The sequence below is a fragment of the Delphinapterus leucas genome, chromosome 16 (genome assembly GCF_059928025.1).
Source record: "Delphinapterus leucas isolate spDelLeu-1000000601 "Yukka" chromosome 16, BTC_Dleu_Yukka2, whole genome shotgun sequence".
NCBI classification, from domain to species: Eukaryota; Metazoa; Chordata; class Mammalia; order Artiodactyla; family Monodontidae; genus Delphinapterus; species Delphinapterus leucas.
The window spans coordinates 13,795,482-13,807,180 of NC_143144.1; the positions used below are offsets into that span (position 1 = coordinate 13,795,482).

The following is an 11,699-nucleotide window of genomic DNA, read 5'->3' on the forward strand; positions in this document are numbered from 1 at the left end:
GGAGAGGGTCAGTTAGCAGAACACTGCCTGGGCTTCATACTTAAACCACTGTGAAAGGACTTAATGTCGTCTCATTAAAATACTGGATTTTATAACCATTTCACAAAAGCAGTAAAATTATGGCATTTTTGTGGCCAGGAAGGCTTGGATGAGTATGTGGAGGAGCCGTGTGTGTGTGTGTGTGTGTGTGTGTGTGTGTGTGTGTGTGTGCGCGTGCACGTGCGCGCATGCCCATGTGTGTGCACACACCCAGGAAGAGTGCTGGAGAAACACTTACTGCAGATGCATTGCGGCTTTAGTTCGGGCCATTGTTCAGACACGCTGTGTGATACGTTCTTTTACAAATATCTAGTTGTGGTAAACTTTGGGGTTTCAGCTGTGCTTAATGATAATCTTGTTAAATGCAGAAGTGGGGATAAACTTTCTCAAGTTATTAAGAATGCCTACTCGGTGTGAGTGGGTGCAGCAGGTTGTCCTCGGCAGGGTGAGCACTCCAGGTCTAAATGGCTGACCCAGTGATGGGGAATTAACCCTTGACTCATAATCTAATTGTCTATTCCTAAGTTATAAAGGTACTCATACTTATTAGCCCTATCAGACAGAGTTTTCATATGCATATACGCAGAGATGACTATTAAGCATTACTGAGTATTAAGTAGCAACCTGTCCATTATTAAAATTTGTTAAATCTATTTATGAAAGGTTATTAAACCATACCATATTAATTTGCTTTTGTAATCAAGGTGACTAAGAAAATAATCTCAGTTATGTAAATAAAATCGTGTATCTTAAAATGTGTAAACTTCTTTTCTCTTTTTCACTTCCTGGTTGGAAACATCAGGTTTCTGATTTTGAAGTTTCAGTGTAAGGAGTAAGGTGTCACAAGGGAATCTGTTGTGGTGACCACCGGGGAAGTGATACCGATTGAAGGATTAGGAGACCCTTGGTGATACTGTTGACTTGTCTTGCATAATATGTACACGAACAGCCACATTTATAGTCATTGTTAAAACTCAGCTCATCCTGCCATTCAAGGAATTCCTTCCTTTAGGTTTCCTTCCCTAAAATAGAGCAGCAGCCAGTGTCGAGTTCAGGTATTCTCTAGCAATTTGCTGACTGCTTATTTCTTGAAGCTGGAGTTGGACAGTTGTGGGAGAGAATGTAAAATGCATAGACATGACTGAAGGTCCATTAGAGGAAAAATTTTGACCCGAACCACTATGAAACTTAAAATACTAAATGCTTCTGTTTATGTCTTCCTGTCGGGCTGTGTAGGAATGGTATGAGCTCCTCCTCAAAAACCTGGCAAGGAGCAGGTAGGTCAATGGGGAAACATGAGTTGCTACCAGCATAAATCTGATTTGTGGTTGCCTTGTGCATTGGATGCTGAGGGCCTGTGTCCCGTCCTGGGTGCACATGTGCACACACAGTCACGTGTCCACATCACCCAGGGGCTGCCCCAGGCCCACAGTGCCACAGCTCCTGCCCTCAGCACCTGCATCTGTTCTCAGTTTCCTCCTTCAATCTGGACCACAGGGACAGGAAATAAACGTAATTTCTAGGGTCAGTTATTTGCTACAGCCTTTGCCTCTGAATGTTTAGAAACCATGCTGAAAAAAGTTTATACTAAAATACTAAAAACCCCTTTTTCAAGAGCAGAGAACTTCCATTAGGGGAGTGTGTGTGTGTGTGTGTGTGTGTGTGTGTGTGTGTGTGGTTTATTTTTCTGAAAAAGCACATTCTCCACCAACCTCCACAAAGGATGGCATGAGGCCAGCTTATTTGGGTGGAAATGTAGTTTGAATATAATGTCTGAGAACAGGTCTTGGACAAATACTTAACGCACAAGCGAAAATTCAGAGGGAAAGCATAATTTCCCCCACTATAAATAGAGCATTTTCCCAGGCAGAGGAGCAAATGGTTTCCTCTCCTCCTTCGAGCATGTTAACATGTAGGATATTTGGATGGTGGTATTTAGGGTGGTTCTAGAAAGTGCCTAAGAAATCCTTATCTCCGTGGCCCTGGAAAAGATGTAGTAAGAGTGGGCCCCAAGGGCACATGCAGCAGTTAGGGCACACCTTCCCTTTAGCGTGAACTTGCACGTGGTGTTTACCCTCTGGGTGGGCCTGTACATCCAGAAAACACCCTCCACTGAGGCTGCCTGCCCCGCCCTGCCCCTTCTCCACGGCAGCAACCTTGGTAGCCTCATTCCGAACATTGTAGGGACTTTCCTGGCTGTCCAGTGGTTAGAACGTTGAGCTTCCACTGCAAGGGGCGTGGGTTTGATCCCTGGTTGGGGAATTAAGATCCAACACGCCACGCCATGCGGCCAAAAAAAGAAAAAAGAACTTTGTAGAGTCTCCCACCTCTTTAGGGAACTGGGATTCACGTGAACAATTCTTGGCTGAGATCATGAGAAACCAGAACCTGTATGTAGAGAGTTTTTCAATGTGGGGCGCATTGCTGTGCCTGCAGCTGAGGCTGGATGGGTGGCTGGGTGACAGCTGGGAGAATAAGCTTCACACCCAGAGTTAAAGAGGCGCGTGTATGAACACTTGAAAGAAATCCCGGTTAATCTGTGCAACTCAGGCTTTTATTGCTGTGTCAAATGGCAAGATATTTTTGCAGATGTTTCTGGTATGTGCTAAACCACAGGGCCTGGCCAACGGAGATCTCTCAGGGGAGCTGTGACAGGGAGGCCGTCTTGCTGTGGCAGCTTCAGGGACATCAGTGTCACAGGGAACTGGGCTAGGCAGTGTGGAGGGAGCCATGACCAGAGACCACGCCAATCACTGTGACTTCAGGACTTGGGTTCCACATCAGGAGAGACCATAATCCTGCATCCTCTCAGATGACATTGAGCAATCCAATTTCAAAATTGGCGTGGGCAGGCAAGGTAAGGAAAGTACATTCTAAAACTAAGGGGGAAAAAATCATTTTTCGAGAAAGAAACCATTTTGATATTTCATACACAGACTGTATTTACCACGCAGACTGTCAGTTTCTTGAATAAAAGTTCAAAGTTCATTTTTCGTGTCCCTATTTATTGATGTCAGTTTTGTCAACGGTACTCTTTGACTGCACTTGTTTCTTACCTGTAGTCCAGTCCTTTTGTGCACTTGTCATTTCCCCACAGAGGAACGTCATTGCTGTGGGTTGGGAAGAAGGAGGAACGTAAGGCTGCCTTTTGCTACCTGAGGCAGGGGACTTTGTTCGGAGGACTGCAGGTAGCCCACGCATGCCTGTGTCACAGCCTCTGTCCTCGGAGTTTCCTCTCAACCAGAGCATGTGCCTTGCTCCATATTTTCTACCTTTTTTCTGGGAGTTTTAAAGAGCTTGACAATCTTCCTTGAGGCTTTGTGGCCACAGGGCTTGAGAGGCCATAGCTCTTGGATTGCTCAAAACTCCAGGGTAAAGGGGTTGAGGGACTTCATGAATATATAGAAAGAAAGGTAAGATAATAGGAAACAATTTTTAAGGACCGGAAGGACCCAGAAGCGGGAAGGATTCCGGTGCCTCACAGGATACTCACTGAAAGAAGTTAAAAGAAGTGTTGCGGCAGAAAATTCTTTTGTTTGGCTGCACCGCTGCAGCTTGTGGGATGTTGGTTCCCCAACCAGGGATCGAACCCGTGCCCCCTGCAGTGGAAGCTCGGAGTCCTAAGCACTGGACTGCTGGGGAAGTCCCCAAAAGTTGTATTTTTTAAGAGAGGTAAATTACCTAATAATCTTTAGCTTTGCAGAAATAAGTAAGACCACCTAAAGGAGAAGGAGCAGGGGCTATTTATTTTGAACTTAACTACAGCAAGGGAAGAGGCCACCATCACTTGCTTTTGGCAGAGACTCAGAGGCAGGCAGAGGGGTGGGAAGGCTTTACAGGAAAAAAAAATAGTGGGGAGGCTTCCGGTGTGCTGTGATTGGAGGCTGTTTACATGGGGAGGCTGGAGGCAGCTAACCAAGAACAGAGCGTCTTGTGATCACTTGGAGAATATATTTGGTTTTCTCTCGGTTTCAAGTTGGAAATTGGGGCCAATAAAATGGGGACTCTGGCAGTCATTGACTAAACTCTGACCATTCTGGGCTAGTTACTGCAGAGGGAGTGGGTCAGAGTTCGTGGGTCAGAGATCTTCGGTTATATGTGGTCTGGCTACTGTCTGTTCACGTGTTGTCTCTCAGTTCCCCCTTTTCGGTAATTTTCTTGCTTGTAGGTTGACGAATTCAGGTAAGTTTAGAAGTCCAGATCTTCACCACTTAGAAACTGATTGTTCAGTCATCTCCGTGGTTAACTGTACTGTGAGGTATTCTTGACCTTTCTGTTGTCGTATCATCATGGTGATCATCTGATGAGAAAGTGGCTGTGCAGAAGCATTTGAGACCTGGATAGAATGCAGTGGATCAGCATCATGACCACTAGGACAAAAACAAGAACAGTTAATAACCCCTGTAAGATGCTTTGAACCAAGAACCCCAGTCCAAGCCAAGAATAAATCCCATATAGACCATGAGGATCAAATTTAGAGAGCCCAGTAGCTTTGCCTTAAGGCATTGTATAGTCTGTCCCAGCTTCCCTGTTTCATTGATCCAAGTGTGGTATTAGGAATGGTACAGATCATGACTAACCAACAAGAAATCTAGAGCAATGCACCTGTCCATCCCTACTTGTGCCAACAAGATGGGACTGATCTGTGTTCCATCTAGGGAAGAGGTGGTACTGCTAATGACTTCTGCCAGAGTTAGTGATAAGTTTCTTACAATCCTATATGCATGATTCCTTACCGATAGGAACACTGCTCTAATTGTTCACATAAATAGTAATTCCCCCAGGTAGAGTGCTAAATAATCAAGGTGACTGTTTTGGAGCTCGGATTTTTCAGCCTTGGTAATTTACAGACTTATACAGACAAGACTTGTACAGACAAGTCTTGGAATATTATTCCTAACGTGCATGAGATGTTAGTCTGAAGCAAACAGGACCAGGCATCCTGACCACAAAAGATGTAATATCTGGTAGGGATACGTGGAGATCTAGGAAAGAAGTTGTTCGTGACAGAAGGCTGGAACCAGGGCTTACATGAGTTGTGTTCCATGTTTAGATCTCTGTTGGTCTCTTACAGGTGGCAAACATTTGACTCATCACCCTATGGAAGTTATTGAATTCGAATTTAGAATTACCTAAGGTCTGGTCAATAGATTGTAATAATTGGTTCTTTTTCTGGGAAAGCAGAAAAGTCACAGGTTAACTTGTTTAAGGTTGTTTTCCATGTTGCTGCAAATGGAGCTGCCAACAGCTGTAGTTCCTTATTGCCTCCCTTGATGAGATGATAACTTCCTTGTGGTTTTCATCATGGGGTTCTGGGGGTGGAGAGTAGATTCAGCAGTCAGTTTAAGATCTAGGGCACTGGCTACTGCTTGGGATAATCTAACAATGGCATTTAGAATTAGTATGCTCTGACCTAACCATTGTAATAAAGAGAAAAAACAAGAGAGGAAAAGGTCCATTATTGATGAATGACAACCAGGGATCTATAGAAAATGACAAGAAGAATAAGCAAGCAAATAAAAAAAAAAACAAAACAAGAATTAGGGTCTTAACCCGACATCTTGGGCAGAAGTTGTCCACTGTCCTAGGTCATCTGTTGTTCTAAAGGTCTTGAGTCAGCTTCTGAAGATCAGCTGCTTTTAGAGGGTCTCAGAATCCTCAGTTTGAGGTCCCCTATTGGAATAGCCCTCCAATTGTGTGGAATTCCAGATTGCTTCCTAGTTGTGAAAGGTGAACCCAAGGATTGACGCCCTAAAGTTTCACTGCTGTAACATATTCCCTCCCCAGGTGAAGGCAAGAGGGTATTGACTGTCATTATTCAGCCTTAAAAAGGAATGAAATTCTGACATGTGCTACGACATGGATGAAGCTTGAAAACATCGTGCTAAGTGAAATAAGACACACAAAGAGACAAGCCCTAGATATTCCACTTATATGAAGTACTTAGAAAAGTCAAATTCATAGAGACAGAAAGTCAAATGGTCGTTGCCAGGTGCTGGGGGAAGGGAAAGTGGGAATTTAATGTTTAATTGGTACAGAGTTTCAGTTTGGGGTGATGAGAAAGTTCTAGAGATAGCGGTGATGGTTGCATAACGATGGGAATGTACTTAATGCCACTGAACTGTATACTTAAAAATGGATAAAATTGTAAATCTTATGTGTATTTTACTATACACACACAAAGAAAACTATTGATTGTCTTGTTCTAGAAGCACACTGAAAAAGCTGAGCTAAGATTCACTACAGCAAGTGGCCTGCAGGATGGTATTTGAATTAGGAAATGAGGAATAACAATTTCGTTGACGGCCCTGCGGTCTTAAACCCGACCACGGGTTTCTTTACTGCCAGGATGGGCATATTAAAAGGGTGGGGTTTGAGAAGACCTTTGGAGCTAAGGCTTTCAACTATCTGTTTGATCCCTTACTATGCTTATGGCTTCAAGGGATATTGGGGAAGCTTAGGTAATGGTTTGGTAAGATCTATATGAACTTTAGTAGGTTCTGCTCCAATTATTTTTCCGTATCAGTGGAAATTTGAGCCCATAGAGTGTCAGGTTCGGTTTCAATACTTGTCTGGGGTATGCATTAAATATAAGAGAGAAGGCAAAGGTATATCCAGAACAGAATCAACTTGCTTATGAGTAGAGGAGTCCTCTGGAATCTCACAAATAGTCCCAGATACTCTGATGTATATTTAATATTGCAAAGTAAGTCTCTCCCTATTAAATTTGCAGAGGTGGTATCACAGAGCAGCAAGGAATGTTTGCAATCAAGGGCTCAAGGCTTACAGTTAAGGGCCGGGAGATAGAGAACAGCTGTGGATTATCTGAAACGCTTACCACCTATGACGTATGTTTGTTTACTGCCAGGCAAAGTTTGAGCAAAGGTGGCAAGGTTTAATGTAGAAATATTAGCACCAGTAGCTACCTGAAACTGATGAGGTTACCATCTATAGTGGCACTGTGTTCCCCACAAGATATGTCCTCACCTCCAGAAACTGTAAATTTGACCTTATTTGAAAATAGGGCCTTTGTAGATGCAAATTGAGATGCGGGCATACTGGATTAGAGTGGGCCCTAATTCAATGATTGGAGGATAATTGGGACACAGAGAAGACACAGGGAGAATACCATGTGAAGATGGAGGCAGATATTGGAGTGATGCAGCTACAAGCCAAGGGTTGCTGGCAACCACGAGAAGCTAGAAGAGGCAAGGAAGGATCCTCCCCTGGAGACTCTGGAGGGAGCATGGCCCTGCTGACACCTTGATTTTGGACTTCTAGCTTCCAGAATTATGAGAGAATACATTTCTGTAGTTTCATTCCACCCAGTTTGTGGTAATTTGTTACAACAGCCCTGGGAAGCCAACACACTTTCTATATTTATAGTTAATTCACCTGAGTGTTTAAGGGTACGGCAGGTATTGTGTGCTTTTCCTACCTTGGAGCACGGTTGTTAACCTGAATTGAGGGATTTTTCTTGGTCTTGGTGTTTCTCTCATAAGATGAGACAATCTTCTTCCCAGTGTCTTTTCTGTTTATGATATCTGCAAGAGTCCTTGTCAATAGGTGGTTGGTTGAGGAGTAAGCTACCTGACTGATCTGCAGGGCCACAAGTTTATCTGGGGTCCTGTCTTGTTTTTGTTCTAAAGTCCTTTTGAAATATTTGCCGGGTATTGTTGTTCAGGTCAAGAGGCTATTTCCCATTTTAATTTCTGTTTTTGAACTGGGTCTCCAATTTCAGGTTTAACTACATTAACAGAATGAATGATGAAAGGGCAACTTTTTAAACTCCCAAATGTTGCTACGATATATTTCCTAGCCTATCCCGAAGGTCTCCTATAGATTCATCTTTTCTGTTTGCATGATGGAATTATGGCTCAGTCTGGTTTTATTGGAAATGTTTTAGGTAGGGATTTTAGGAGACTTCACCCTACCTTTTGAGTCTTTTTGTGGATTCTCAGGTTTATTATGGAAGGAAGGATCCTGTAGACTCCTTTCCAGGTGAGTCCACTCAGCTTTTCCATTCAGGATTTAACACCTGAGTTTCTGAGCAACACGTGTGCAAGTTGATAGAGATCAGGTAACCTTGGATCACATACTTCCCCAAATATTCTAAATTATTCTATGAGTAGTTGCTGGTCTTGTCTGGGTTTGAGAAAGTCCTTAATTATAGCTCTTAATTCAGCTTGGATCCAAAGTTTAAATTCTACAGTTGCTGGCTTCATACCTAGTTCATGAGAGGAATGGACCTTCAGAGGCAAATGGAATTGGGGGGTCTTAGGAGAGTTGTTGGGGAGAGGGAAGGGGTCTGGACAAGGGAAAGAAGAAGGAGTGGATGGAGGCTGGTAATAGGTCAGAAGGATGGGGGAAGGAGGGAGGGTGTATCCAGGAAGGCAACTGAGGGACAAGCAAAGGAAGGTTTTTCTAGGAAAATAAGTCTAGTTGTTGCTTAAATTTGTCAAATTTCTCATTAGCTTTGGCCAAAGAATCGTTTAGGGAAACAGTTTTTGAATCAGGATTCTATTTGTTGACCTCTGAGTACCAATCAAAAAATGCTACCACTGGGCCTGAGAAATCCTGTTCCCTTTCTTCTCTACTGCATCTCTCAAATGAACAAACTTGTTCACATAGAATGTTCAGAGTGGCCACTGAAGGCCCAAAGCATCCTTGGTGAAGTTTTGCCATTTAGAGAGATAGACCCAAGAACTGGAATTGCAAAGAGACCACATAAAAGAAGCAGGAGTTTTCCTGGAGGAGGAGAGAATTTAGACTTAGGCAACACCATGAAAGCTGGCAACGGTGGGTAGGAATGTAATGCTTGTGCACCTCATGTCTCTCCGGACACAAAATCGAGATCGAAGAACCCCATCCAGTTTTACTGGCAACTGCAATAACGTTGGTCCTAGTGGATGCCAGTCCGGTGAGAACCCCAAACTCACAGGTCAGTGAGGCTGGCTGGAGCAACAGGTTGTAGGGCCTACTATGCACGTGTTCTACACCATGATTCTCCTTCTTATGACAAACAACACTTTTAGACAGTACAACACAAAACAGTAACACAAAAGACAGCAAAAAGGATGCAAAAGAATGAACTGATTATATCAAAGATGCCAAACAAATGTGAACCAATAACAAAAGCTGAGTACCAAACTGAGAATAGATAGCCAAGGCACTCAACACAAAGAGAGCAGAGGTAAGACCCAAAACCAAGAACTGCAAGGCACAAGTAGGCCACTGTGGGTGCCACACCTGATTGAAGGCTGTAGTCTGAGGTAACAAGCAGACTATGATGCAGACCATATCTTGGCGGGGCTACCAGGCAAACTGGAAGCAAATGAAGATTGCCCAAATGAAACAGGCAAAGGCTATTTATTCAGAGCTTGTGGTAGCCAGGGCATCAGACCCGTCACTTACTTTTGGCAGAGACTCAAAGGCAGGCTAGGGGAATGGGAAAGCCTCATAGTTAAAAAAAAAAAAAAAAAGCCTCAGATTAGAGATTGATGGGAAATCTTTTTTTTAAAACTACAGTCTTCTGATACTAATCATACCACAGTTGTGCTTTAGTATTTTTCCCAAGTGAGCTACATATTTTATAAGCCCCAGTATATTATCCATTATCTGCCATAGAATTTGAATTAAGCATTATCTTCTCTCCAAATTCAAATTACATACATTTAGTATTTGATTTGGCAGTTAATAATAAGCTTACAATTTAAATCCATTGATGGCAGAACCTCAGTTATTTTAAAAACAATTCTAATGGAGGATTCAAAGAACAGTTTTAAAGAAATGACCCTATGCTATGAGTTCATGCCAGGTCCTGTCCTGGGAGAGCTTATGCAGTTTCCTCTCTGAGTTTCTGTTTTCTCTGTTGTAAACTGAGGACCATAACCTACTCCACAGGGATGTCAGGAAACTCACACTAGAACATAACCAGCCAACCAGACCAAAACCTTAATTACGGCAGGCAGAAAATGTAATCAGGCATGCCGTCTGCTCGAGGGGCTGGTCAAGTGGTAGAGATTCTGAACAAGAGAGGGATTGTTGCATGCTCTTATTTTAACCAATTCAATTCATATTTGTTGAACACTTAATATGTGCAAAGTACTGGGAGATGAAAAAGACATGGTCCTTACTTTCAGGAGCTTACAGACCCATGGAGTCTATGACTAGATGAATTCTTTACTCTTGGTCCAGGTTGAGGAGGAAGGGGTGTTAGAACCATAAATGTTTTCATTTGCTCAGAAGTGACATGAGAGAGGAGTGACATCCTGAAGTTGGGTAGAGACTGGACACTCAGCAAGCCTGACTTAGAAATAGGCTGTCCAGACTCTCCTACCCATGGAATTCCCCACAGGACATATCCAAGGAGACCATCCGAGTTAAAGACATCCCAACAACCATCATCCAATGAAGACAGCTGTGATTAGGAACAGATGCCCCTGGAATGCTGCCACTCCTAAAGGATGTACCACCACAGTCGCCCCAGACTTCTGCTCTAACTAATGCACTTAATGATAACAATGAGCTCTGACTGCCTGCCACCTACCTGCCAAGCACAGTGCCAACCACTTCGAATGCAAAATTGTGTTTAATCCTCACAACAGTCTTAGGAAGCACGTACTATTATTGTCCCCATAACACAGCTGAGGAAACTGAGGCTTAGAGAGGCTAAGCCCACATAGCCTGCCAAGGTAACCCGCTAAGGAGAGCAGAGCCCAGATGGGAGGCAGATCCCGTCTTAGCACAGCCATGTCCTGCCCAGACACAGGCAGGGGCTGGTGCTGCCCGGTATCCCCTCACCTGCTCAGCTCAGGGCCGGACAGAGTGCCTTGGGGATGTCCCTGAAATAAGCATCTGAGTGTAGGGGATGTCAGGGCCACCCACTAAAGTCATACAATGTGAGACCTCGAAGCCATTTTCCAGAAAGTCACCTCAACCCCCTCCTTTCACATATACGGAAATTCAGATCCAAAGAATCTGACTGGCAGCCCAGGGCTTCCTCGCTGGGGCCTCACGCGCAGCCCAGCCCTCCTGAGGATGCTCGGACACTTCTGGCGACCTGTCAGTCCTTAGCTCAGTGCCCACGCAGGCACTCATCGACCCCTCCAGCTCCCAGGGCAAAGGCTCCCGGGCAGAAAAGCGCTGCCATCCCCCGCTGAGTCCCTCCCTCCTGCAAAGCCAGCCGTCCGGCCGGAGCTGGTACTCCCATCCCTGCAGACGCTCGCTCGGGCAAGAGCGGTTTCCTTCCTCCCGCACTCTCCTAGCCTCCACAAATCGTTTTTTGGGCTACACGCGGCGCGCGCACACACACACACAGACACATTTGTAACAGATACAGGGTTAATCAGTACCGGACGCCAATTACTGAGCTTTTCTATGCCAAGCACTGGGCGCGGGGCGGGCGTGGGCGGGGCCGGGGCGGGCGCGGGCGGGGCCGGGGCGGGCGCGGGCGGGGCCGGGGCGGGCGCGCGCCGCGGCGGCGGCCTCATTTCCTCACGCGCGCCGGAAGTGGAGGTTGTCGGCGCGGCGGCGCGCCCGGAGGGTGGGCGGGGAGTTGGTGGCGGCTCCAGCGAGTCGGGCGCCGCCCAGGTGTGCCCGAGGCTGGGGAGGTGGCGGCGGGGCGGCGGCCGCCGTGCGCAGGCGGGTGAAGTCGGTGA

At 45.2% G+C, this 11,699-nt stretch overlaps 2 protein-coding genes across 2 annotated transcripts in view; both read left to right on the forward strand.

The window, feature by feature from the left end:
- Window positions 1-9,583, forward strand: part of RET (ret proto-oncogene) — a 93,874-nt gene extending 84,291 nt beyond the window's left edge. Inside the window, 1 exon segment of the mRNA XM_089898412.1 lies at window positions 1-9,583. Coding sequence (XP_089754538.1) covers window positions 1-44 — 44 coding nt within the window. The 3' untranslated portion in view covers window positions 45-9,583.
- Window positions 9,584-11,578: 1,995 nt separating this feature from the next.
- Window positions 11,579-11,699, forward strand: part of CSGALNACT2 (chondroitin sulfate N-acetylgalactosaminyltransferase 2) — a 56,578-nt gene continuing 56,457 nt past the window's right edge. The window contains exon 1 of the mRNA XM_022553263.2: window positions 11,579-11,695. The gene's annotated coding sequence lies outside the window, so the exon portion shown is untranslated. The remainder of the gene's footprint in view (window positions 11,696-11,699) is intronic.